General features: G+C 46.0%; 1 protein-coding gene across 1 annotated transcript in view; it reads left to right on the forward strand.

Annotated features, from left to right (window-relative positions):
• The first annotated feature begins 215 nt into the window (after positions 1–215).
• Positions 216–26,984, forward strand: part of MTOR (mechanistic target of rapamycin kinase) — a 121,181-nt gene continuing 94,412 nt past the window's right edge. Inside the window, exons 1-21 of the mRNA XM_066636827.1 lie at positions 216–322; positions 2,929–3,090; positions 3,828–3,936; positions 4,491–4,723; positions 5,322–5,522; positions 6,322–6,456; positions 6,987–7,262; positions 7,518–7,626; positions 10,345–10,531; positions 11,726–11,854; positions 14,287–14,531; positions 16,549–16,764; positions 16,972–17,177; positions 18,051–18,173; positions 18,725–18,814; positions 18,951–19,043; positions 20,219–20,353; positions 20,566–20,695; positions 22,728–22,978; positions 24,165–24,206; positions 25,814–25,900. Coding sequence (XP_066492924.1) covers positions 2,971–3,090; positions 3,828–3,936; positions 4,491–4,723; positions 5,322–5,522; positions 6,322–6,456; positions 6,987–7,262; positions 7,518–7,626; positions 10,345–10,531; positions 11,726–11,854; positions 14,287–14,531; positions 16,549–16,764; positions 16,972–17,177; positions 18,051–18,173; positions 18,725–18,814; positions 18,951–19,043; positions 20,219–20,353; positions 20,566–20,695; positions 22,728–22,978; positions 24,165–24,206; positions 25,814–25,900 — 3,117 coding nt within the window. The 5' untranslated portion in view covers positions 216–322; positions 2,929–2,970. The remainder of the gene's footprint in view (positions 323–2,928; positions 3,091–3,827; positions 3,937–4,490; positions 4,724–5,321; positions 5,523–6,321; positions 6,457–6,986; positions 7,263–7,517; positions 7,627–10,344; positions 10,532–11,725; positions 11,855–14,286; positions 14,532–16,548; positions 16,765–16,971; positions 17,178–18,050; positions 18,174–18,724; positions 18,815–18,950; positions 19,044–20,218; positions 20,354–20,565; positions 20,696–22,727; positions 22,979–24,164; positions 24,207–25,813; positions 25,901–26,984) is intronic.

The raw sequence follows: 26,984 nt of genomic DNA on the forward strand, positions 1-26,984 counted from the left end.
GCTTCTTTTGGACGCCATCCTGCGCGTCGCTGCCCGCTGATTGGGTTCCTGCTTTGGGTTTTTTTCGCTGCGTCTCATGCGTTGGAGAGGGAAGGAGACGAATACCTGTGGGCGGGACTTAGGCCCACCTTCGTTGTTCTCATTGGCAGAAGGCCCTGCCCGTCGAGGAGCTCGGCATGGGCTGATTGGCTGGATGGACAGGTGAGGGGCGGGGCTGGCAGGTCGGGGAAGGCAGAGCCGGACAGGCCGTGAGAAGGAGAGGACAATGAGGCGGAGAGGCGGCTGAGGAAGAAACGGGCTGCCTGAAGCCGCTGAGGGATCGGTGAGTGATGTAGTCAACGTTCCATCCCGAGGGAGGGAAGAGGAGAGGAGGTGGAATTCCCGCCTTTTTTACCCCTCCCCCCGCAGCGTTTGTATTTTAACGTTGAATTAAGGAACGAAATTCTTGTTTTTAACATAAAAGAAGCAAATGCAACCTCATAATTTCACCTCAGTTTTAATAAAAATATATGTATAGGTGTATTTTTTAACGTCTTTTGCTATCAGTTTGCTATCAGCTCAGGCCTACCCCCCTCTTCTTCTCTCCCCCTTCTCTCCCTTCCCCATCTCCTCTGCTGTGGGCTCAGAGCTGCAACTCTGAGGTAGACTGCGCCTTGGCATGGAGGCTCTACTCCTGACCATCACAGCTAAGTAAGAACAGGAGCTGTGCTGGAGGAGTGTGCCGGAAGAGTCCTCCTCAAGTCGACTATCCTACTTCTTCCACCACATATCAGTTTCATTTAACTATGATGAGGTAGACTGTGCCTCAGCATGGAGCTGACTGTCACAGCTAAGTAAGAACAGGAGTCATGCTGGAGGAGCAGGCCAGAAGGTTCCACCTCAAGTCAAGCATCCTGTTTCTTCCACCACAGATCAGCTTTAACTATAATGAGGTAGACTGCACTTCAGCATGGAGGCTTCGCTCCTGACTGTCACAGCCAAGTAAGAACAGGAGCCGCGCTAGTGGAGCGTGTCAGAGGGGTTCACCTCAGGTTGAGCACCCTACTTTTTCCGCCACAGATGATAATAATAATAATAAATTTTATTTATACCCCGCCCTTCTCCACAAAGGGACCCAGGGCGGCTTACAACATGTTAAAAACAGATTAAAACATAATTTAACAAACAGATAAAAACATATAGATCATAGATCAGCTTCATTTAACTATAATGAGGGACCTAAGAAGAGCCACGCTGGATCGAGCTAAGAAGCTCACCTAGCCCAACATCCTTGTTTCCCACCAGCGGCCTCTGGGAAATGAAGGCCTCCTTCTCTCCCACCGTTGCTCTTCCTGTGACTGAAATTCAGAGGCAACTCGCATAGCTAGTAGCCATCAACAGACTGGCTGCTTTGTGAACTGCTGCGTGATCCCCTCTTAACATTTTCTGAGCTAGTGGCTGTCCTCACATGTTGTTGCAATGAGTTCCATGGGCTAATGATTCCCTGTGCGAAGAAGTCCCCTCTTTTCTCTTACCCAAATTTCCATCCAGGTCAATGTTTCTCTACCAGTGGTACCAGTACCAGTGGTACTTGAGGTGATGTCTGGTGGTACTTGGACACCTGCCATGTGGCAGCCAGACTAGGAAAGTGTCACAACCAAATGGCGATAGGAGGCTTGGCTTTGGTGAGCAGAGCTCCAAAGCATGTGTTTCCACACTCCAAAAAGCCCTCCCACCCACCCACCCTGAGCCTCTTACTGCTGTTGCATCTGGCCTCCCAGCTCAGAAGTAACTGGTGATGATGTCATTGTCAGTTACTTCCAGTGGTACTTCAAATAGGTGGACCATGTGAAGTGGTACGGTGGAGGACAGACATTGAAAAATACTAATCCAGGCCATTTTAGCGTATAACTCCTGGTTGTAGTACTGCAAGAGAGGGAGAAACTCTTTTTCTCTCTCCATTCTCTTCACACCATGCATCATTGTATAAGTCTCAGTCATGTCTCCCCTGCCCCTTTAATCACCTTTTTCCAAGTCAAAAAGCCCAAGTGTTGTTGCCTTTCCTTGTAGGGAAGGTGCTGTAGCCCTGCAGTCACTTTGGTTGCCTTCTGAAAACTGGTAGCATCAGAACTTCAGCATGCCCTAAAAGCCCATGTGTGATCTATTCCTTCATTCCTCTCATGTTTTGAAGGCTACCCAAGGCAGTGCTACAACACAATTCTACTTGGAAGTAAGTCCCGTTGTGTTCAGTGGAACTTACTCCAGGAAAGAACTGCAGGCTGTGTACAGGACTGCAGATGTGCTGGTGCAGACTTTTGAGGGGGTGATGCAATGTGCAATGTGCTGGTCTTTTAGTGGTTGCTGCTGGCTGGATGTTGTGTGTTGTTCTCTTCCTTCTTATCTCTGATTTTACTGGTCAACTCTTGTTGACCAAGGAAAACTCTTGTTGTTTTGCTGTGTAATGCTGGAAAACTGTTGTAATGCTATATAATGCTACAAAAAATGTTACAAACTGTTGTCCCCAAGACAAAAAGTGGTGATCATCTTAAAAAACAAACAGTATGCTTCCTAGGGACAGTTGTCTGGACAAATCAATTGCAACTTTGAAATTGCTCAGTTTCAATTAAGTAATTTCTGCCCAAGTTGCATATACGCTACAGGGACCAAATGTGGACACCTGTGGGCTGGACAGAAATGGGTTAATGGTAGTTCTCTCCACTAATTATATTAGCAGTTAACTTTATGGACTATAATGCCCAGGACTAATCAGGGAGGCTGAAATTCATAACTGGTTTGCGCTTCTCTTTGGAAGCTTGTGGCTTGTCTCACTAAGATTCTGTGAAATCGGAAGACAAACATGCTTGGGGTGGGCAACGTAGGACAAGCAGCATTGAACTTTTCTTTTAACTCTTCTTTTAACTCTTTGTTTTTGTTTATTTTTCGATAAAGGCCCAGTGGACTTGATGCCCCAGCGACTGACTTTCCGCCACCATGGCTGGGACTGTCACTATTCTGCAGCAGTTTGCTGGCGGCCTCAAGAGTCGCAACGAAGAAGCCAGAACAAAAGCTGCCAAAGATTTGCAACATTATGTTACGATGGAGCTCCGTGAGGTGAGTCAGGGGTGAACAGGGGAGACTCCTCTGTGCTCTGTCTAGAGACAAAAGAAGGGAAATACAATTTTCTCTCTAACTTTCCCATATGGCCAGTGGCTTAGCTCCTTATTTGTCAACCCAAAAGAAACTACACTTAAAAACACATTTTTACTTACATGCCTTCTCTCCTGCTCCAGTCTTTACCTTCTTTCATTTTTTTTGTCATTCCCCATTTTCAGTTTTAGATTGTATCCTCATTGCAGGTAGAAACCTAAGTGTTTTGTTTCTGCTTGAACTTTGGAAAGCAGCAGGTACTTGGCTGCTGTATTAATAACGGTGGCTTGATGTACAAGCGTATGTCACCTTTACCAAGATCCATGCCAGTAATTTTAATGTGGGGATTGCATTTCTTCATTCCAGTAACTTTCCAGCACCGGTGCAACCTCAGTGCAGCCCCGAGGTCAGGGGACAAATGTTCCCATAGCTTGAAGAGGGCTCTGACATTGCCTCCCCATCACAGGAAACAGTGCACACCCCATTGGCACAGCACCACTGGCACTGGGATAGGATTGGTCCCTGAGTCAGGAAAAGGATTCTCATTTTTATTTATTTTGTTAGCTGTCTTGGGTGCCTTCAGTGTGGGGGAAAGGTGGGGTATAAATACATTTAACTTTGGCTGTTTGTGGCCTGAAGAAACTGTGTTGCACTGAACTTTTTCCTCCTTTCCCCTCCCCCCATTCCTCCACCCTGCATAGATGAGCCAAGAGGAGTCGACCCGTTTTTACGATCAGCTAAATCACCACATCTTTGAGTTGGTCTCCAGTTCAGATGCAAACGAGAGGAAAGGAGGCATTTTGGCCATAGGTGAGCATCCATTCATGGAAAGGTGAATGAATACCTTTTGGTGAGAAATCCTTCATTTTGTTGCCGCATCAAGTCATATAAGTTCTCATTTTGTACCCAACACACTTTATTTGATACTTTATTTGAACATGAAGGCTTCATAAACTGCTGTGTTGTTGGAAAAAAATGATCCAAGGCAAACAGTAGAAAATATAAAAATGAGGACAGTCAGAATGTTAAAACGGCAGTAATATGCCAGATTAACTGTAACTTAACTTAAACTGTAGTTAAGTCATTGTGAACTACAGCTGTTATTTCTACTGCTTTAGAAGACTCCCCTGAACCAGTATAGATTTTGTTGTGATCATTCCCAGTTGTGTTAATCTATGAAAGTAAAAGCTGCAAAGAATCTTCTTGTGGCATCTGAAAAATTAGCCAGTTTCTTGCAGCCGAAGGTTTTATGAATTGCAGTCCACACGCAGTGAACTGTGAAATGCAGTAGTTGCAATCTGTGACAATACTATGTAAGTGTTGCATATAAGTGCATAAGTTCACTGGAACGTTTTCTTTCCTAGCGAGCCTCATTGGTGTCGAGGGAGGCAACGCCACCCGCATTGGCAGATTTGCCAACTACCTGAGGAACCTCCTCCCTTCCAATGACCCTGTTGTCATGGAGATGGCCTCCAAGGCCATTGGGCGGTTGGCCATGGCAGGCGACACCTTCACGGCGGAGTATGTGGAGTTTGAAGTGAAGCGGGCCCTGGAATGGCTGGGAGCAGACAGGAATGAGGGTCGTAGGCATGCTGCGGTATGAGCCTGTTCTTATCTTGTTTTTTCATACCTGTGATGTAACATTTGTATATGTAAAGTCTGAGAGCTATTGAGCAATCTTTTGGGGCAGGGGCAGGAATAGGCTTGGTAAATGTCAGAGCCACTTCACTGTGTAAGTACCCATGTTCCAGCTCTTCCTTTAATTCTCATCTCCTCCTATTCTCATCTCAAATCCTGAGTTTTCTATCTTAAATTTACTCAACACATTTTTTTGAACCAGTAATGTTTCACTGACTGCTAATTTAGGAAGGCTGAACCAGAATAGGAATAGTTCTCAGGGCTTATCTGTACATGAAACATATTTCATACCAATTGAACTGCCCTTGCTTTTCTTGAAAAACCATAGGAACTGTAGTTTGCTGACAATCTTGTTATAGAACCCTAACCACCTCACTTGCTCTGTGTCTCCACAACAAGTTACAGTTCCCAGAGAGGAAGTAACTGTTAAACCGATTTAAGTCAGATGTATATATACACCCTAAGAATTGGGGGGAGTGAACATGTGCTGATTTTAGGCCTTTATTTTAGGCTTTTTAGGCCTTTATTTATATTGCATCTCTTTCCCTCTTCTGCAGGTCTTAGTCTTGAGAGAACTGGCAATCAGCGTCCCGACCTTCTTCTTTCAGCAAGTGCAGCCGTTTTTCGATAACATATTTGTGGCTGTGTGGGATCCGAAGCAAGCCATTCGTGAGGGAGCCGTTTCTGCCTTACGGGCCTGCCTCATCCTAACCACTCAGAGGGAGTCTAAAGAGATGCAGAAACCACAGTGGTACCGAGTAAGCAAAGAGTCTCTCCAGCTTCTGGTCTTCTCCATTCCATGGTGTGTCTTTATAAATGTCCTGGGAATGTGACTCAATGCAATTTGGACCCATTGGTTCCTCCCCCCACCCCGATAGACTTGGGTCTTCATTCATAGTCCACATATGACTCCACCTTTTAATCTTATTTCTGTGGCATTAAAATGATAATCAAGTCAGCTTCCACAACACAATTTTTTCTTTTTTTAAAAACAGTATCCCCATTCTGTACAGTCCCAATTAGCCAAAACAGAGCCAAGAAATCTTAGCAAGTTCAGAGGAAATGTAAAACTACAGAGCAAGCAGCATGGCTATTTAACAAAAGGCCAAACAAAACAGGAAGGCCTTAACAAGTCTTTTAACAACTGGCAGCAGTGGAGTCACTTGGGTCTCATAGGGTAGGGAATTCCATACCCTGGATTCAGCTTTTGAAAATGTTGTGCACCCCCTCCCCCACTCCAGCTGTGATTCTGTGACATAGGGCATAGCTGGACCCTGGCCATAAAGTGTGGCAGAATGATAAATCCCAAGCCACTTTTTAGGCTTGAGCTTTTTAGGTATTTATCAAGGCCCTGCTTGAGCCTTGGGAGCAATGGGTAGCGAGGGCAGACTGTAAAGCACCAGCAGGATATGGTCTGATTCCAGGAAGCAAAGACCTCCCAACCTGGTGGACCTGTGTGCTGAGCGACCATCCAAGCCCAGAGAGTAAAATCCCTCATAGCTATGGTAGCCAGGGAGTGAAGTCTGCCTTACCTGTCCTGTTGTGTGGTTGTTTCAGCAAACATACGAGGAGGCTGAGAAGGGTTTTGATGAGACTGTGGCCAAAGAAAAGGGGATGAACCGTGACGACCGCATCCATGGGGCTTTGCTGATCCTGAATGAGCTGGTGAGGATCAGCAGCATGGAAGGAGAGGTGAGTTAGCAAAGGAGTTTTCAACCTGCAGTTTGCACCATCGTGACAGCCAGATCAAGAGGGCTCCTCTGTCTCTCTTATGTCTGAGTTGACAAAACTGAGTGACCCTGAACCAGTTAGGGGAGCAATGGGCTATTAAAGTCAGCTCTTGTGTTACTTTGAATAGGTTTGTGTTGGTTCATTCAGTACACTGTGAATTGGAGCGAATGGCTGAACCTTCTCCCACCCACCCTCCAACAAGAAAAAATCACAGTCCATGGTCTCATAATTGCAGAGAGCTGCACAGCTCCATTTTTCCTATGTGATGAAAAAGGTTTCTCAGAATATTCCATTATCTTTTGGGGTCTGGAAGCCTGAGAATAGGAATATTGACCGTTTGGGTTTGGGGTGTTGAATCTGGCTGCCCACTTGGGGTAACAGGATTGTGGGTGAACTGGATCCTTGCCCTGACCCAACGCAGCTCTCCTTGTGTGCCCTGCATCATAAGGCCTGGGGTCTCCTGTGCACTTAGCATTTTTGTCTCTGCACAGCGTCTTCGAGAAGAGATGGAAGAGATCACACAGCAGCAGTTGGTTCATGACAAATACTGCAGAGATCTCCTGGGTTTTGGGACCAAACCCCGCCACATCACCCCCTTTGCCAGCTTCCAGTCTGTACAGCCCCAGCAGTCCAATGCCTTAATGGGGCTTCTGGGCTACAGCCCCCACCAGGGAATCATGGGCTTTGCAGTATCTCCAGTTCCAGCCAAGTCGACCTTGGTGGAGAGCCGGTGCTGCAGAGAGCTGATGGAAGAGAAGTTTGACCAGGTGAGTTAGGGGATCTCTTCTTAAAAGTGGAGCACTCACCTGTCACCTTCTCCTTGGCATGCTGGTTTTCTAGGTGTGGAATTTTAGTGTTGATGTGGAGAAACTTTCAGTCACTTCAGCCTGAAGTGACCCAACCCACCCTGCTTACTCTATTTTATTTATTTATATAAGTGATCTATATCCTGCCTTTCCCTCTTGGGAAATTGGGGTAACTGCTGGCACCTTTAATGCCCCGCTCCCCTCCCTACCTTCCAGGTGTGCTACTGGGTTTTGAAGTGCCGAAGCAGTAAGAACTCGCTGATCCAAATGACAGTCCTCAGTTTGTTGCCACGCCTGGCTGCTTTCCGCCCTTCTGCTTTCACAGGTAAAAGCGGTCCTTGGAGTCAGCTCTGCAGAGGTGGAGCTGGGATGGGCTGGGCCTCTCCTGGAACACTTTCATCTGCTAGTCTTGCTCTGTTGAGGGTTTACAGGATAGAATATTCTACTTCTCAGGGGAAGTATCTCTTCCTGCTAATTGCCAGCTCATTTTCTCAGGCTGAACAGTTGAGGATCCCAGTTCTAATTTTCATCTGTTGCTTGATGATGGACCCTGGCCCCAGCATCTCCTGCATGCTTTCTTATAAACCATGAATTAAAGACAGGCTAAAAATGTATCAAAATATTGTTCTTAGTTAGAGCTTCTTCTTGTTATCTACCTCTGCCAAGTAAAGAGGATCTTATTATTTGTTTATATATAGCAGCATCAATGTGCATGGCATTTTACATAGAGTAGAAATATAGGTCTCTACTCCAGGGTGTTACCATCTAGATATCAACACAAGGAAAGCTACAGAGGGAGGGATGAAGGGCGGAAGCAGGGCTAAACAGAAGGACCCTATGTAGGTGTTTCAGGTGAGCATAGGGAAGCTTGGTTACAGTCGAGAATGGGGACTTGCAGCACAATCCTATTCATGCCTGCTCAGCAGTAATAGTGTTCAGTAGGGTTGACCTATTGACTGGTGTTCAATAGGGCTGACTCCAAGGGAAGTGTGTGCAGGTTTCAGGCATGGTGTCAAAGGTTTTGCAGAAAAGGTGAGTTTTAAGGAGTTTTAAAGCTGTATCTTGCTGTTTTAAAGCTGTTCTGGGAGACAGTTTCAAGGGCATAAGGCAGTGTTATTCAAACTGTGAGGCGCGGCTTGTTAGGGAGGTGCCAGGAACTCAAAGGGGAGGTGCGGGATGTCCTCTTGAAGCGATACAGTCACACTCCTGGGCAGAATATGAGCCCGTCCTCTGCCCTTTTCTGCACTTTTTTTTAAAGCAGAAGAAACAGTTGCTCAGCTGCTCCCTCTGGAAGCTGCTCAGCTGCGAGAGTGGCTGCTGCCGCCCCACCCTCTTCTCCCTCCACTCCAAGGCTGCTGCCTTCTGTGTTTGCTGCATGTTGTTTGCAAAGCTCTTCCACTCCAGCCCCCATCTGGACCAAGCATGACCAAGCAATTTTATTATTAACAGTATTTATATACCGCTTTTCAACTAAAAGTTCACAAAGCGTTTTACAGAGAAAAATCAAATAACTAAATGGCTCCCTGTCCCAAAAGGGCTCACAATCTAAAAAAATGCCAAGGAATACTAGCAGACAGCCACTAGAACAGACAGTGCTGGGGTGAGGTGGGCCAGTTACTCTCCCCCTGCTAAAAAAAAGGAGCACCCACTTAAAAAAGTGCCTTTTACCCAATTAGCAGGGGACCAATTTTACAGTCCTTGTCCTTGCTGACTGTCAGAAAGAAACCCTCCTTGATCCTTGTCTGGTTGGTTCCTAGTTCCCAGCCTGGGATCGCTTCTCATCAAAGTGAAATCTCTCTTTTCAACCCCCTCCCTCTTCCACTCCCCCATTTTGATCTCCAAACCTTCCTGCTTTCCTCCCCCTCCCCTTAAAGTTGTTTCCATGCAGTTGGCAAAGGGGGAGGGGAGAGACAAGCACATACTTTACTTGGCCAGGAGCAGAAAAAGGGTACTGTTTTTAAAGTGATTTATTAATCTTGTTGTTTGACTGAAGAGGAAAGGCTGTATTTTTAAAGTGATGAATTTAAAAGGGAATTTGAAGGGAATACTTATGATTGATGAAGTGATTGCCAGCCCAATCCTATCCACACTTTCCTGGGATATCCCTGGGATTTCCTGGGATATCCTGGGATATCCCCATTGACTCTAATGGAACTTAATTCTGAGTAGACATGCATAGGCTTGAGCTGTGCATCTCCTAGTATAGGAGACAAATCAGCCTCCTAACCAAACCCTTATCAACTCTGATATATTTTCATGGTCTATTTTTGTTTTCCCCACCAGCTGCTGGAAAAATTAAATTAAATTAATAAAGGGTTCAGTCCTATCCAAGGAGAATGGGAGAAATGACTAGTTGGATTGGGGTCCATGGGTGTGTGTGTTTGTGTGTGAGTGAGAGAGATGTTGGTCAGACTGGTTGTTCACAAAGTTCATTTGATAAAACAATTCTATTGGTATGCTTACAGAGTTAAAAAAATGAGTCTTCCTGGACCAGACAAAATCTACCTACTCCAGTATCCTGTCTCCAACAGTGATCAGCAGCTGATCATTTATAAAGCATGTATATTTCTGTGTATTAATAATATATTTTTAAGATCTGCATTTAATTAATGATATGATTAATATAATTAATATTAATATAGTTAATATTTCTGGCCACTTCCTTTTTAATGATGTCACTTCCAGCCCTCGGGAACATGATGGGGAATCACAGTCACAGAGGTAAAGGGAGCCACTGACTGGAAAAGTTTGAGTACCACTGGCATAAGGAACTGCATGAAGGGCAGCGTAAAGGGCAGCAAGGGGGAAAGTATGAAGATGGAGTCCATTGAGGGAGCAGGAGTTTTTGGACAGTTGAGGACATGGGAAGAGCAGAGGTTGTGGGCAGGACTCAAAGACAGCAACTGCTGTTTAACCAAACTTTACCTCCATCTGGTCAAGGTTAGGCTTGTGGGTCACAGGCAGGCTTGATCAATCATCTGTGTCTTGAAACGAATCAACTGCTTGTCTTTTTTTCCTCCTTTCCTGTGTGTATTGTGAGCAGCTGATCACTACCTTCCAGACACCATGAACCATGTGTTGAGCTGTGTTAAGAAGGAAAAGGAGCGAACAGCGGCTTTCCAGGCCCTGGGCTTGCTCTCTGTGGCTGTGAGGTCAGAATTCCAAATTTACCTCCCCAAGGTCCTCGAGATCATCAAGGCTGCCCTCCCACTGAAGGATTTTGCTCACAAGTGAGTCTCTGTGGAGGTGGGAGATGTCCTGGAAGTTTGTGAACTGAAGCCTTTTTAGGATGATGTGGGGTGATTGAGGGAGGTGCTTGTGCACAACTCGTGCAAGGAAAGCGCCCTACAGGTAGATCACAAGCCTGCGTTGGCTTGGTCATGTTGTGAGAATGGATGATGGCCGGATCCCAAAGGATCTGCTCTATGGAGAACTCGTGCAAGGAAAGCGCCCTACAGGTAGATCACAGCTGCGATACAAGGACATCTGCAAGAGGGATCTGAAGGCCTTAGGAGTGGACCTCAACAGGTGGGAAACCCTGGCGTCTGAGCGGCCCGCTTGGAGGCAGGCTGTGCAGCATGGCCTTTCACAGTTTGAAGAGACACTTGGCCAACAGTCTGAGGCAAAGAGGCAAAGAAGGAAGTCCCATATCCAGGGAGACAGACCAGGGACACACTATACTTGCTCCCAGTGTGGAAGGGATTGTCACTCCCGAATTGGCCTTTTCAGCCACACTAGACGCTGTGCCAGAACCACCATCCAGAGCGCGATACCATAGTCTTCCGAGACTGAAGGTTGCCAACAATGTGCAAGGAGAGGGCTTGTGCCAAAAAGTCTCGATTTTGCCCGTTCCCCAGGTGGGTTTTGCTCATAGAGCACTGAGAGCACTGAGAGGTGCTCATAGAGGGTTTTGCTCATAGAGCACTGAGAGGTGCAGTTTCTTTTCATCATGATCCCCTGTGAGCCAAAGAAACCTTAAGGGTGGCTGAAATCAGAGTTTGAGACAAAACAAAGTTTAATTGATGATGTGACTGGGAAGGCTTCCATCGTTGTGGTTACTGGGTGCTTTAAGACTGCCAGAGCGACAGGCTCCCAACATCATGCGGAAACTTTAACTACTACAGTTTCTTGACATAAAGAGCTTCCGAAGCTCCTTCCTGTCAAGTCAAACCAGTGTCCCTACTTCCGACTAAGCTTTCCAGGTTCCCAAGTATTCCTGGCCCTGCTACCTTGAGATCATTTCAATTGGGGATGCTGTGGGGTGAACCTAGGACTTCCTGCAGGCAAAGCAGGTGTTCCTTCACTGAGTCACCACTGCATACATCAAAACTAGTCTGAGATTTGTCTACATATACTTAGTTGTGATGCAGTTCAGGGCAAAGCACCCATCTTGGAGGCCTTGTAACTTTGATACATGTTTCCAGGAGACAGAAGACATTTCAGGTGGATGCCACAGTCTTCACCTGTATAAGTATGCTGGCACGAGCGATGGGACCCTCCATCCAGCAAGACATCAAGGAACTTCTGGAACCCATGCTGGCTGTGGGCCTGAGGTAAGGACTCTCAGTGACCTTTACCAACCACTATGTGGTGCTCTTGAGTTAGTGATTCTTTCTACTAAGCAAAGTTTAACTGCTATAAGAGACATAAAGAGGGCTCTGCCTTGCTGGAAATCCAGATGCCGTGAAGCGCAAGTCCTCTCTGTGTCTCACAGTAAACATTCAGAGATCTGTAAACAAAGTTGGAGCCTGACAGGGAGTCGCTACTGATCTCTCCTTTGGTGCCTCACCATCACATGGTTGCAGAAGAACAGCATTTGTTTAGGTTACATTGTTCTTTGCAGGAAATATTCTTAGTCAACAAACTTATGAAGTTGTCCTGGAAGCCCTGAAGTTTTGGCAAGGAGGCTGCTCACAGTCTTATCCTGTGTTTGGGAAACTCCAGTTATGTGCCCTCTCCATGTATGAGAACTGTAAACTTTAGGTGCAACCTCGAAGTACCCCATCACAAATTAGAAAGCTCTCTCCTGTGTAGATTGTGAGGGAATGTGACTATTTGGGAGGAGCCGTGGCTCTGTGCAAAGAGCTTTGCGTTGCATACAGAAGGTCCCAGTTCTAGTCCCTTTCATCATCCCCAAGCTGGGCAGAGAGAAGATGCTTGTCTGAATGGCAGCGGCTTTCCTGAATTTCAGTGTAGACCAGCGATTTTCAACCAGTGTGCCATTTCACATTGGTGTGCTGTGATTGATTCATAGGTGTGTCACAGGAGTTTGGGGGAGGATCATTTATTAGTAGGGCCATTGGGGAATGTGACCCCCCACCAGCAGCAAGATGTGCTTTGTCAGTTTCCAAAAGACTGATGGTGTGACCTGAAAATTTTAGTGCCTTGTCAGAATGGAATGGGGAAAAGGTTAAAAATAACTGTAGACAATATTAATACAGCATGAGAGCTGCTGGGTCATAAAGAGTTGGTCTTGATTAGATGACCTCCATATAAATCAACCTTATATCAAGTCAGATCAACTAAGAACTAGCCAAGTATTGTCATCCAGGCTATTGTCATCAAGTATTGTCATCCAGGCTGAGCTGTGCCACCATTGAGGAGAGAAGGGGAGTAAACAATGTGCTTTGTCCCTGAGTGCCTGCATTATTCAGGAAAACATTAGTGAACCATTATTCAGGGAAAGCCGCACATGCACACATTTGTGCACACACACCCTGTCCGTGAAGCTTGTTCCTGTATATAAACATGCCTGTTTCAAACTCCTTTTCTGATATCCAGTTAGACAAGGAAGCCAGTGAGATCCTGGGCCCTCTGCAGCCCCAGAGGGCTCCAGCTGTGGCATGAGGTGGCGGGATCATTGGCACTCTGATTAAGTGAGGCATATCAGCTCTCTGTTTTGCTAACCACAGGGCCCAATCTTATCCATCTTTCCAGCACTGATGCAGCTGTACCAATAGAGTCCTGTTGTGGGGGTGGGCAGTCCCAGAGGCCCTCAATATAAGGGAATGTTACCTCAGAGCCCTTACCTCAGAGCTGCATTGCGACTGCATTGGTGCTGGAAAGTTGGAAAGGATTGAACCCTAACTTTGCTGTCCCAGGCACTTGGCTGCCGCCTGTGCTTGTCTGCTAGGCATAGGGGCTGTGTAGCTCTGAGGGACTGGTGGCATTTCCAGTGAAAAGATTGTGTTTCTGTGCATCTATTGAGAGTCCAAGCAAGTATGGCAGTCTGTCAGGAATGTCTGAAATTCCATGTGAAGGTCTCCACTTCCACCATTCAGAGAAACCTCTTGAGAGGCAAATGCCTGAGCAAGTGAGCAAATATTTTTTGTTTGTTGGTTTGCCACTGACCTTCTCTGACCCTCTGCCAAGATTCTGGCTATTAGGTGGGATTACGCCCCGGCAGTCCATCTGAAGCCAGAATTGTTTTCCAGCCTTGAGAAGCAAGGCGGTTCTTAGGGTTTATTGGTGATTTTGTGTATGAGAAAGAGATATGGGCTCTGCCTGGTGGGTATTTTAAGCCTCATTTGGACTATTAACAGAATTTGCAACAAGGCTAACACCCTGTGGTCTAGTCGATGTCAGCATATTTTGGACTAAAGGATGAATTGGGCAGCATATACCTAAAGGACAGCTACACATTTTTTAAATGCTTCCACTTGTCAGAAAGAAAAAGAAAGAAAACTATACCAAAAACCTCCTATAAATGGGTGACTAGCAGATCAGGGAGACATATTTAGCACAGAGTATGTGTTACATGTAGAATGGGTTTTTAAAAATCAGAAATATGCCCTTCCTAGTTTAATGTGATACAGCTCTCTATCCTTCACGTTGCACGCATTTATTTATTAAATTTTTATCTTGCCTCTTATATCATGGAACTCTCAACTTTACCACCTCAGTGAAAATGAGGCCTGAGAGTGAACTTGAAGCCCGATCACAATTCGTTAAAACTAACTGTATGGCGTTTTGTCTTTCCCCTCAGTCCTGCTTTGACAGCTGTACTGTATGACTTGAGTCGCCAGATCCCGCAGCTGAAGAAGGAGATCCAGGATGGGCTCCTGAAGATGCTTTCCTTGGTTCTGATGCACAAGCCCCTACGCCATCCAGGCATGCCCAAAGGTCTGACCCATCAGCTGGCTTCTCCGAGCCTCACCAATATTCCTGAGACCACTGATGTGGGCAGCATCACACTTGCACTCCGCACCCTGGGCAGCTTTGAGTTTGAAGGTAAGGTTTGGTTGAGGAGATCACAGCTTGAAACTCTTAAGAATGAAAGAGGCAAGGGGTGCTGTAAGTTGTCATAAGAACATAAGAGCATAAGAACAACTGCCACATCTGCCACAATTGAGTGGCAGATGGACGTGGTTGTTAGGAAGGCAGCTCTAGTTGAACGTTCATGTGAGTTTTCTTTCCTGTTGAGGTAGTGTGTAGCATAGGCACCGATAAGGACGCTTTCCTATATAATGCTTATGAAACTTCGCCCATCTTGACCTTCTGTTTGAAAGCGTAAAAGTGGAAAATGATCAGACCAGAAGTGACTTGGCAGTGCTAGCACCTTTCTCTGAAGATTGCCTGGCACCTTCATTCCTTCTCCATGTTTTATGCTTGCAAAGCATGTTCGCATTAGTGTTTTATAACTTGCTTGTAACTCGCTTTTATAAGTTACATGAAATGAAACATGAAGCCTTCAGGCAATCTTTTTCTGATAGGAAGGAAGCCCTATTCTGAGCTCTCCTGTTGCAAGGAGGTGAAGGATAAGCAATCTGTAGAATTATCTTCCACAAGATATGGTGATGACCACTAGTTTAACTGGCTTTAAAAAACAATTAGACCAGTGGTTCTCAAACTGGTGGGTCGCAACCCACCAGTTCATGTAAAGCTTCCACATCCCTTTAAGGGGCGGGGGAGGGAGCGATGGGATCCCCAGGATCATGTTGCTGAGGTGGGTGCAGGAAGTCCCATGCAGCCCTCCTGCAGTGCGCACAAACCACCTCCTGGTTGCAATATGAAATTGGAAGTGGTTTGTGCACACTGTTGCTCAACATTCCAAGTCTCAAGGAGCCCTGTGGAGGGCTGCATGGGGCTCCCGCACCTCCTGCTGCTTGCCCAAGCCCACAGTATGTAAAAACGGCCCCTCTCGTCCCGTTAGTGATGCGATCCTGGGATCCTGTCACTTCCCTCACCCCTCCTCTGCAAAGACTGACAGGGAGTAAGATCCCAATCCTGAGCTTGTACTGCCAGCACTCCACCGGTGTGAGTGTCACAAATGTGCCATAAAGCATGTTTGCGGTCCTTGACTCCAGCCCAGTGCCTGAGGTAGCTCAGTGCCAGCCAGTGTTGGGCTAGCATCAGTGGATCGCTGGTGCATCACCGCTTGGTGGTTTCATGGACCACCGGGTGGTGGAGAGGTGAGTGGGGAGGGCAGGGAGGAGTCATGCCAGGGTGAGGGAGCAGGTTGGGAGGGAGGTGGGACCGGCAGAGCTCTGCTCTGCCACATTCAGAGCCTCTGTGTCAGGCTGCGAGGCCCAACAAGGAGGCTCTTGATTTTACAGAAGCCACAGGGCTGCTGCAGAATTGAGTAGCCCCACTGTAGGACTACTTCCCTTACCCGGGTGAAGGGGATAAAAAGTCCCTGTCCCCCAAAGATCTGGCGGCAGCTACCCTGTTGTACATAGGATGCTGTGGCAGCCGTTTCGGCACTGTGAAGGTTTCAGAGCAACGGGCAGCTCAACATTGGGCTGCCAATCTCCCTAAAAGTTTGAGAACCACTGGATTAGACAATTCATGGCAGACAAACCTGTCACTGGCTAGTAGTCATGATGGCTGTATTCTGCAATGTGGGTGTGGGAGAGGGGCATGCCTTCATCTCCTCCTAGAGGCATCTGATAGACTCCTGTGAGAAGCAGGATACTGAACTTGATGGGTTGTTGGCCTGATCCAGCAGGGCCCTTCTTATATATTTCCATGAGCCCTTTCTTTCCCAGGAAAACCATGTAGGTTTAAGGTAGAAAAAGATGAGAAAATCTGAACTAACACAGTCATTTCAGTGTTAATTGACTTTTAAAGTTGCAAAACCTAATTATTATGTGGATTTACTCAGAGCTGTTGTGTGTTCTTAAATTCATGCAGTTCTGTTGTCCTGACAGATCAGTACTCTGTTATGTGCACTGGATGGGAGGCAACCTTATCAAAGAACCTACAACTCTCCTCTGTCCTTTGCCCACTCCACCCTGCTCCCTTTTAGGACATTCTCTGACTCAGTTTGTCCGGCACTGCGCGGATCACTTCCTCAATAGCGAGCACAAGGAGATCCGGATGGAAGCGTCCCGCACATGCTCACGCCTCCTTACACCATCCATTCATCTGATCAGCGGGCATGCTCATGTTGTGAGCCAGACTGCTGTTCAGGTGGTGGCAGATGTCCTCAGCAAGCTTTTGGTGGTTGGCATCACAGACCCAGGTAAGCACAGGAACCAAGGATGGGCATTTTGCTTCCATGAAGCCTCAGCCCAGCCCTGACCAAGGGACACAGTGGCACAGTCCCTTTGAAGCAGGGTCTAAAACAATGGTGTTCAGTTCCTTTGGACTTGACCAAGCCTTCAGGAGCTTTATTTTACTTATTGCCCAAGCACCCACAGGCACCGACCATTCAGATGTGCTCTTTCAGACCCTGACATCCGCTACTGTGTGCTGGCCTCCCTGGATGAGCGGTTCGATGCGCACCTGGCCCAGGCTGAGAACTTACAGGCCCTCTTTGTGGCACTGAATGACCAGGTGTTTGAAATCCGTGAGTTGGCCATCTGCACTGTCGGCCGATTGAGCAGCATGAACCCTGCTTTTGTTATGCCATTTTTGCGCAAGATGCTGATCCAGGTAAGAAGCACTCCCATCCTGGTGGCAAAAGAAAGTTTTGCCCCTGAAGGTCATCCAGTCACCTTTCTCTGTTCACCTGTAAGCCATGTCAGTTTCACCCTGTCCTGGTTTTGGCCTGGCTCCAGCTTCATCTCTGTGTAGACTTTCAAGAGATCTGGACAACACTGAGCAAAGGGGCCACCTTCAGCAGTTGAGGAGAATCCAAACGTTCGTGAAGGGCCTGTCTTTCCATTCTTGGTTCTACACAGGCAACTACTATCAGAGGAGGCAGGTTATGTGGTGTTAGCTAGGAAGAAGAGCTTTTGAGCACGCAACAGAAAGGATATCCTCTTCAGTATTCATTAGACATGCAGATGAGTCCTTGAACTTCTGAAGAGAATTATTGTGAACATCTGAATTGGTATAAAGGACAAGACTTGCTGTGCATTTTTGAGTGTAGTCTCACAGCAATCAAAAACAGGCAGCACACTATCCAGACCAAAGATTCATTCATCCCTGAGCTGGCATGCCGCTCAGTTTTGATTTTCTTTTGACTGATCTCCACTTTTTGTTGTTTTTAATCAGTATTGTGTAAGCAGCCTCTGTTTGGGGGCAGAAAGCTAAGAAAATCAGTGTTTATAAATAATTTGATTGCTTTTCCCATAAGAGGTCAGAGTGTATGTTCAGAATTACTTAGCAAGGGGAGAAGAGGATGTTGGGTCAGAGTGTTGTGTATCATTTCCTGGAGATTTTCACTTTGGGGGCAGAAAGTGAAGAGATAAAAGAGAATGGCAAGAGAATGCAGGTTGTCTTCTTTCTCTTCTTGACCTCGCCTGAAAAAGACAACCTTTCCCCTTTCACTCTCACCTGATGACATCTCCTTTTACCTTTCAGATCTTGACAGAGCTGGAGCACAGCGGGGTCGGCAGGATTAAAGAGCAGAGTGCCCGGATGTTGGGGCACTTGGTCTCCAATGCCCCACGACTTATTCGCCCTTATATGGAACCCATTCTCAAGGTAGGGCTTTTACACTGCTTGTAGAAACATTCTCTAAACTTGCAAATACAGTGGGCCCTCCTTTATCTGCGGGCTTGGCATCTGTGGATGCCAAATCCACGGTTGGAGGGTCTCGGAGGATTTCCCAGAAGTGGCTTCTACTTGTGTCTGGGACGTGTTCTGAGGTGCAGCCCCTCCGTTGCTCCCCTTGTGGGGGGGGGGGTGTTCTGCCTTCCACGTGCAACCAAAAGTCACCAGTGTGAACCAGAAGTGACTTCCAGTAGTGTCCTGGAGGCTTCTGAGGAGGCCGCACGCTGTACTTAAGTAAGTAATTGTGGCATGGCACTGCCCCCCCATACAGCTTCTATTATTCAGTATCTGTGGGGGGTCCTAGAACAAATTCCCTGCAGATACTGAGGGCCCACTATACATCTCACAGTTAATTTGATGACTGAATTGAAAACCTCTGTCAGAGGAGTGTAAAGACACTGACAAAATGGTCCACAAATGGACTAGTATGATTTATCTTCCCCACCATCAGCCTTTCTTTTGTTTCATATAACATTTAACAGGCACTGATTGTGAAATTGAAGGACCCTGATCCTGATCCCAATCCTGGGGTGATCAATAATGTCCTGGCTACAATAGGAGAGCTGGCACAGGTAAGCTGAGGCAGCAAAACAATGTGTCTTGGATTTTGCTTGGCAGTGTGGTGTGATTACGGCACTCTTGGCATTTCTGTGTTCATGCTTTGTTCTAGAATATAGGCTTTTGGTTCCTGATATTTTTCTTGAGCAGGTGAGCGGTTTGGAGATGAGGAAGTGGGTGGACGAGCTTTTCGTTATTATCATGGACATGCTGCAGGACTCCTCTCTGCTTGCAAAGAGACAGGTGAGGAAAGGATTGCTTACATTAAAACTTGCTGTCTTATACCTCTCTGGCCCTGGGACACTATGTTTGCTTGTTCAGTTTATATACTGTTCTGTTTCAGTGGCTTACAGTGCGTTCTGTCCCCAAGGGGCTCAGAGTTAAAAATAATAATAATATGGTAGTTTGAGAAATGAAAGAAATTGAAGAAATGAAACAGCATTGTGGTCACAGAATCAATTTAAAAGGGAGAGAGCACCCAGTCTTAAAATGCAGTGACGATAGTCTTGGAGCTCTGTCCAAGAGGTACATTGTAAGCTCCCAGGGCCTGGTGTTCTCATCCAGAAATAGCAGCAACTACCTGTGGAGACTGTTGGCAATGAGCTGTAGGCTTGGATGTGCTGCATGGGGACAAAGCTTGGTCCTGTGCACAATGGAGTCCCCTCACTGTGATTGGCATCACGCACATGCACACAGCCCCACACAATCCTTGGTGTCATAAGAACATAAGAACAGCCCCACTGGATCAGGCCATAGGCCCATCTAGTCCAACTTCCTGTATCTCACAGCGGCCCACCAAATGCCCCAGGGAGCACACTAGATAACAAGAGACCTCATCCTGGTGCCCTCCCTTGCATCTGGCATTCTGACATAGCCCATTTCTAAAATCAGGAGGTTGCGCATACACATCATGGCTTGTACCCCATAATGGATTTTTCCTCCAGAAACTTGTCCAATCCCCTTTTAAAGGCGTCTAGGCTAGACGCCAGCACCACATCCTGTGGCAAGGAGTTCCACAGACCGACCACATGCTGAGTAAAGAAATATTTTCTTTTGTCTGTCCTAACCCTCCCAACACTCAATTTTAGCGGATGTCCCCTGGTTCTGGTGTTATGTGAGAGTGTAAAGAGCATCTCTCTATCCACTCTGTCCATCCTCTGCATAATTTTGCATAATGTCGTTGAGACCCTTCCCTGACACAACATCCCTGGAGTACTGTAGAGTAAAAAAGTTGTATATAAAGATCATCAGTATGGTTGGGCTTATGTGTGGGGCTTAAGCCATGTTACCCATTTCTGTCTCTGCAAGTTCTTATTAAGAGGAGAGTCACCTCAACAGTTGGTCCTGAATATCTCAACAGTTACCAAAACAGTCCTCATTGAAATAAACAGCTTCCTGTTTTGTCAAATCTCTTCCAGGTGGCTCTTTGGACCTTGGGTCAGCTGGTGGCCAGCACTGGTTATGTGGTGGAACCCTATAGGAAATACCCAACTCTCTTGGAGGTGTTGCTGAACTTCCTGAAGACGGAGCAGAACCAAGGAACCCGCAGAGAGGTAGATGCCTGTGGCTGGCTTGCTTGAGCTCTTTGCTCTCCTCTCCTTCAGCAAAATCCTGAGATCATAGGAAATCTGAACACTAGGTTCTCAAAATCCCCTCATCTGCTCCCACAATTTTTGGTTTCAGGTTGTGGGCAATGCCACAATCCCTTTTCATGTTGTGGTGCTGCCTTTAACGTTAGCTGACTCTTGGTTTTTCCTCCTGCCAGGCCATCCGCGTCCTTGGTCTCCTGGGGGCTCTTGATCCCTACAAGCATAAGGTGAACATTGGCATGATAGACCAGTCGCGGGATGCTTCTGCCGTCAGCCTCTCAGAATCCAAATCCAGCCAGGACTCTTGTAAGTAGACTGGGAAGAGTGAAAACTGCATTATATGTGACAAAATAAAGATCTCTCATCCTCTTCCTTGAAAAACAAGGCAGCTGATTGACCACAAAAGATACTAAGGTTTGACATTCTGGTTAAACCATGAATGGTCTGTTTGTGGACAAAAAAAGCTGCCTCCCTTTCCAGCGAAAGGTGCCCAGGAACATTTCAGTGCATGGCAGCTCCGTTTTCCTCATTTCCTGCCTCTTGCCTTTTCCTGAATTAGAAAGTGAGAGGTGCTAAACTAATTGATGAGGTGTGGCCATACAGCTGTCTGCCAGATGTTAGCTTCAGTTTGCTTTTTTTCTATTTCCTTTGTGTGGATTTAATAACTTACAAGCCCAGGGTGCTTTAAAATGTATTTTAAAGCACCCTGGACTTGTAGGTTAGGCACAGTAAGACCCAAACCCTTAGAACTGAACTTATTAATGGCAGCAATAAAATACCAACCAATTTGCTCCTCTTTAGAGTTGATGAGAGAGCCAAGATTTTGCCATATGTAAAAAAGAAAAAGAAAAAAAAGAGAGGAACTAGTAGAAGTACAGGAGATTATAAATATCTCCAGTGGTGACTATCACTGATTAGCTTGCAAGTTAAGACACTGCTTGGCTCGTTCCCTTTGATAAACACTTTATTAAGGAAATGATTGGAGAAAGAGGCCCTTGCTACTCCATGGGCATGATTCCAAAGCCCCAGTTAATCCAGCAGCCATTTGTGTATAGTGGCTCACCAGCTGCCTCTGGGAAGCCAACAAGCAGTAGAGTGAGAGGCATGCTTCTCTTCCACTGTTGCTCTTCTGTAACTGGTAGAATTGTTTTAATATCTACTTTAAAAAAAATTATGTGAAACTAAAAATACTAAGAGAAGAGAGTCTAAAGTAATAGCACATAATTTATTAAATTCATTTTTTAAAATCCTTCCATTCCTCCAAAGAACTCAGTTGGGGGGTATAAATGATTTCTCATACCCCCTTTATCCCCACAACAGCCTTGTGAGGTCTGTTAAGCTGAAAGTCTCTGCCTTACCCAAAGGTCCATGGTGAACTTTCAAAACTTGGGGTATGAATCCAGGTCTCCCCTGTCAAATTCAGCTGTCTTGCGAGTACATCATAGAAATACAGGAAGCTGCCTTACACTGATTCAGACTGGGTTCATCTAGCTCAGCGTTTCCCAAATTATGGGTTGGGACCTGATTTCTGGTGGGTCCTGCAGATCCTCCAATAAAAACATGGGTGATGGAAAGATCAGATAACTAATTGCCTCAAGCCCTGAGGCTGTTCAGGAATCAGATAGCTGCTAACTGCCCTGCAAAGAGCTAAGCTCCTGCAGTTTGCAAGATAGTTGCTAATTATACAGCAAAAAGCTGAGCTCCTTCTGTTTGCAGGGGTATAGGGAGATAAATGTTTGAGCGTCTTTTTTCTGGTGTGTTTTTTCCCAAGTTTGTCAATGACTGGTAGTGGGGTCAGATGAAGGCTGGGTCGCATAACTAACCCCTCAAGCCTTGAGGCTATTCATTAGGGTTGCCTCATTATGAGAAATGGATCAAGTGTTTTGCAAATAAATAAGGTATTTCTTTCTAGATCACCTTTTTAAAAGCCTCATAAAGCTAGGTGGGTCCTGATAGTGTCAATTTAAAAGGTTGGTCCCAGTGCTAAAAAGTTTGAGAACCACTGCTCCAGCTTAATATTGTCTGTGCTGAGTCTGACCAGCGACAGCTCTCCAAAGCTTGACATTTCTTTCCCAGTCCTGCCTGGAGATGCCTGTGACTGGAACCTAGGACCTTCTGCATGCAAAGCATGTGACTACCCTTGAGCTCTGACCCTCCCTTAAACCGCTTTGGCTGCATACAGGGTGGGGGGCATACCGTAAGGTTCATGAGCAAGCATAGCTTGCTCAGTCCTCCTAAGTCCCAAATGAACAGGACCTCAAAAACACCTGCCTTTTGGATTGCTCTGCTGTTCTTTGGCTGTCTCAGTTGTGTGACATGGACTGTTCTTCCTTCCCAGCTGATTACAGCACCAGCGAGATGCTGGTTAACATGGGCAACCTGCCGCTGGATGAATTCTACCCCGCCATCTCTATGGTTGCGCTAATGCGGATTTTCCGGGACCAGTCCTTGTCCCACCACCACACCATGGTGGTCCAAGCCATTACGTTTATTTTCAAATCCCTTGGGCTCAAGTGTGTGCAGTTCCTGCCCCAAGTCATGCCGACCTTCCTCAACGTCATTCGGGTTTGTGATGGTGCCATCCGCGAGGTGAGTGCTGCTTTGGCTGCCCCCCCCATTCCCTTGAAAGCAGCACACATTTCCAAAAGAGAAGGTGATTCGGATGTTCAGGGTTGTTCTGCGTTGCCCTGCTGCTGGGCAACAAAAGTGAGTCACAGCCTGTGCTTGCTCTGTCTTGTTTTGGGTGTTTTCTCTGAAAGTTGTGCTCTGCCAGTCATCCCTGCTTCTTGTTTGGAAGATCACCATGTAGTGACTTCCTTGTTGAGGGATGCTGCTTTCAGGTGGTGCTCACCTCCCTGCCATAGAAATCGTCTCATTCTTTCACTCCAGAGTAGCTTAACTGCATAGAACACAGTTCTGCTGGTCAGTTTCCCACTTTGTCAAGTCAAAGGTCTGAATCAGAACAATGATTTTTCATTGGGCGTGCCACCTCTGCAACTGTTTGCAGGCTACATGCCACCCCTGTTATATGCCATAAAACAAACAAAAGGCAAACGAATGCCTCTATCATTTTCTAAAACTACAAGGCCTGACAATCACTACTTTAAACAGAGGACAGTAACTCTGAGGCCGAAAGCTTAAGGCTTACCCAATGAGCTGGGATTATTATACTTGGGGAGACCAAAGTTACAATTTATCTTCTGGGCTAAATTTTTGTCTCCTGAAATTGTGCTGGAATAGCAAATGCCTCAACTGTACTTGCTTAGCATGGCTTCTTGAATGGCATGCAGCTCAGAGGAAAGTTAGGTATGCTGGTGCTTCATCAAAATCTTTTCGATTTAAACGTAAAATTAAACGCCTTCAGCTGCAATCCTAAGCACGCTTACCAGAGAGTAAAACTCATTAAACTTAGAGGTACTTACTTCTGAGTAAATGTGCTTACAATTACACACTTAGTCTGTTTGCTCTCAGGACTTGAGCACACCTACCATCCGCTGGGTACTGTTCTGCATTCTTAGAGTAGACAAGTGGGAACACAGAATTCGTTACAGTTGCTTGTTGTACGTGGAATGTGCTTTTGGCATGAGCTGCTTGCTGTCAAGTTGCTTTTGTAGAAGTGTGATTGCCACTGGCTGTTCTCTCCCACAACAAGAAAACTCTGTGGATTTGAAGACCCAAATCTTGGTGCCTCTGGGTTTGCTGGGTGCCTGAACCTGACTTGATCTGACCTCTTTGAAAGCTACGCACTTTGCATACTCTCTTTAAAAATTTTCAGGTAAAAGAAGACGGTGAAAGTGTACTGGGGAGAAGAGCCGAGGTGGGTACGTGTGACGTTTAAACACCCAAGCAAGGCACTTCCTGTATTGTGTGTATGTAAGCAGCCAAAGATGGCACTTCCCAGAGCTCAGGGTTTTGTTTTTGGTAAATGTAACTAGACCTTCAACTTGAAATGTTGCCAGGGTAGGTCTAATCAATACATGAAGCTCTCCACCCCCACCTCTGTGGCTGCTCCTCCTCCTTTGTCTGCTCACTTCTCTTTTCCTGTAAGTGGCACACATCCTGTCCTATCCTGATAGACTGTCTCTGGGTTTTTTGTTCCATAAAGTTCCAATAGTCAGCTTTCTTTGCCAGATCAGCACCTCTGTGACTCCCCTTTCTGCCAGCACCACAGAACCCATTTGATCCCCCAGCTCAGCACTGTATCGCGTGTATGAGCAATCTGTTACGGTTATAAAAATCAGCAGACGATATTGAGGACAGCAGCAGATGAAAGAGAACATAGCTAGGCCTTCTGGAGTAGAAAGTCTGGTCTGCTCTCCAGAAGGGGCCAGATGCAAGGACAGGTCTTGGTGCTGCCACAGGAAAGCTCTTGTGCCCACCTACCACACCTCAGACGATGAAGGGGGAGCACATGACACAAGGCCTTGCTAGATGTTGCCAGTCTGGAAAACAATGGTAATTTCAATACAGGCAGTCATTTTACCGTTGCTAATCTATAGCATTTAGCACATCTTTCCTTTATAGAATCTGCTACACAGGATGTTTATAGAATCTGCTGCCACAGGATACTACTGCCACAAAAGATACCTTTTAAAAGGGATTTGGTCAAATGCACAGATGATGGGGCTATCAGTTCAGGGGCAGTGTGCCTCTTAATGCCAGTTGCAAGAGAGCAACAGCAGGAGAGAGGTCTGTCCACCTGGAGCTAACTGGTGGGCCACCACAGAAAACAAAGTGCTGGATCAGATGGGCCTTTGGCTTGATCCCACATGACTCCTCTGGCGTTCTTGTGCCTTTCTTGACACTCTCTCTTTAGATGCACAAAATTGTTTCACTTTTTTCATTTCATTTAGCATTGGGTAAACCATCAAATACATACTACTACAGTACACAGCAATAGCCAACTTTGCATATTCTCCTGTCTTGCTACTTCTCATAAATGCATATCTGAACACGGCAAAGGGCAGGGTAGGAAAGAGAAAGAGAAAGAGAAAGAAGGAATGTTTATTTGGGTAGTTTGGAAAACTTGTCTGAAATTGGCTGCCGAAACCAGTCAGGGGTGAGGGAAGGCTCCTCTCTAAGGTGAGTTGGCAAAGTTCTATGGCAGTCTAGTTCTGGTCTGGTGTAAATGCTTGCATGTGGGGTTGCTTGCTTGCTCATTACGCAGCTGTGCTTTTCCTGATGCCTCTTGTGGACCTGCACCTTGGGGGTTCTTAACCATGCACAGGAGTGCCTGAAGCCATACAGAAGGATGGGTGTGAGGTTCCGAAATAAAATAAGGTTTACAGCATGCCATAGCTTATGTGGTGTGTGTGTGTGTGTGTGTCTATTCTGGAAAAAGCTTGCAAACAAGGTCTTCTGACTTCGACTCTTTCCTGCACTTCTATAAAGTCCTTCTCTTTCTCCCCCCCCCCCCCGGTTCAGTTCCTCTTCCAGCAACTGGGAATGTTGGTGTCTTTTGTGAGGAGCCACATTCGACCATACATGGATGAAATTGTCACACTCATGAGGGTAAGCATGACAATCCAATTTATTGTTCCTTTTCTGTTTTCATTTTTCATTTATGGAACTTAGAAATGTTTTGGGGAGGCAAGGAACAATATGGAGACTGAAGGAAAAAAGCCAGTGCAAGAAATTGAGATGCTATAATTTTGATGAGAGCCACTCAAATGTGCATCTGGACATTCAATGGCTCTGCATTCTATTCCTGCCTTGGCAGTTACAAAAGAAGCATTTATATGGAATAGATTTATTAAGGCAGAGTTTCATGGCTTAGTAGGTCCATATTTCCTTTGATCTGATTTTCAGGTGTCAGAAAGTGAAAAATAACTCCTGATGAAAGTCAAACATGTCTGTTTATTCCCTGTGCATTGAAAGGGGAAATTGAGGACGGAAGGAAAGTGGGTCCATGCACTGATATGCATTCCGGGTTGTGTATGCAAAATTTGCTTTACTAAGAAAATTTACTAAATCTACTTGCTACAGAAAAACCATTCCTTCAGAAGTGATAATCTGTGTAGGTCCTCCTGGCAGCTTGCCAGTTGCCTGCATAACAGACGTACACATTTATGAGAACTAAAGGGGGTGTGAACAGGAAAAAGATTATATTTCAAGGTGGTGCTGAGGTTCCTTGTCTTGTAACTTATGTTATCACAGAGAAATTAACTCTAAACCAGGTCAAACAGCCCTTGATGTCCAGAGAGGTTTCCTTGCTGACCTGCAATACCACCTGAAACTGGGGGCTTTATATAGGACAGTAGAGACAGTGAGTAAGACTTGCTAGCGCTTTGTCCTGGATGGAGAAAGTCATGAGATTTAAGTTTTGTAGGATCTGGAGGACCCTGAAGTTTCTCTAATCTGCCTTCCTGCACTGAGATAGGGCATGAATGAGCAGCTAAAAAGAGAATCCTTTCTCAGCATCCTGTCATGTTCTATAGAATAGTTGTATTCAACTTTTTCAGAACTAAGACCCTGCTTTGCTCCCAACTTTCAATATGAAATCCAGTGTAGGTCTTTTTCATGAATGCGCCCCTCTCTGGGTGGTTTGCCTTGGGAAACATATGAAACCTTGTAGAGGAAACATATGTATGCCTTG

Source organism: Tiliqua scincoides, chromosome 9, assembly GCF_035046505.1.
Source record: "Tiliqua scincoides isolate rTilSci1 chromosome 9, rTilSci1.hap2, whole genome shotgun sequence".
In the NCBI taxonomy this organism is placed as follows: Eukaryota; Metazoa; Chordata; class Lepidosauria; order Squamata; family Scincidae; genus Tiliqua; species Tiliqua scincoides.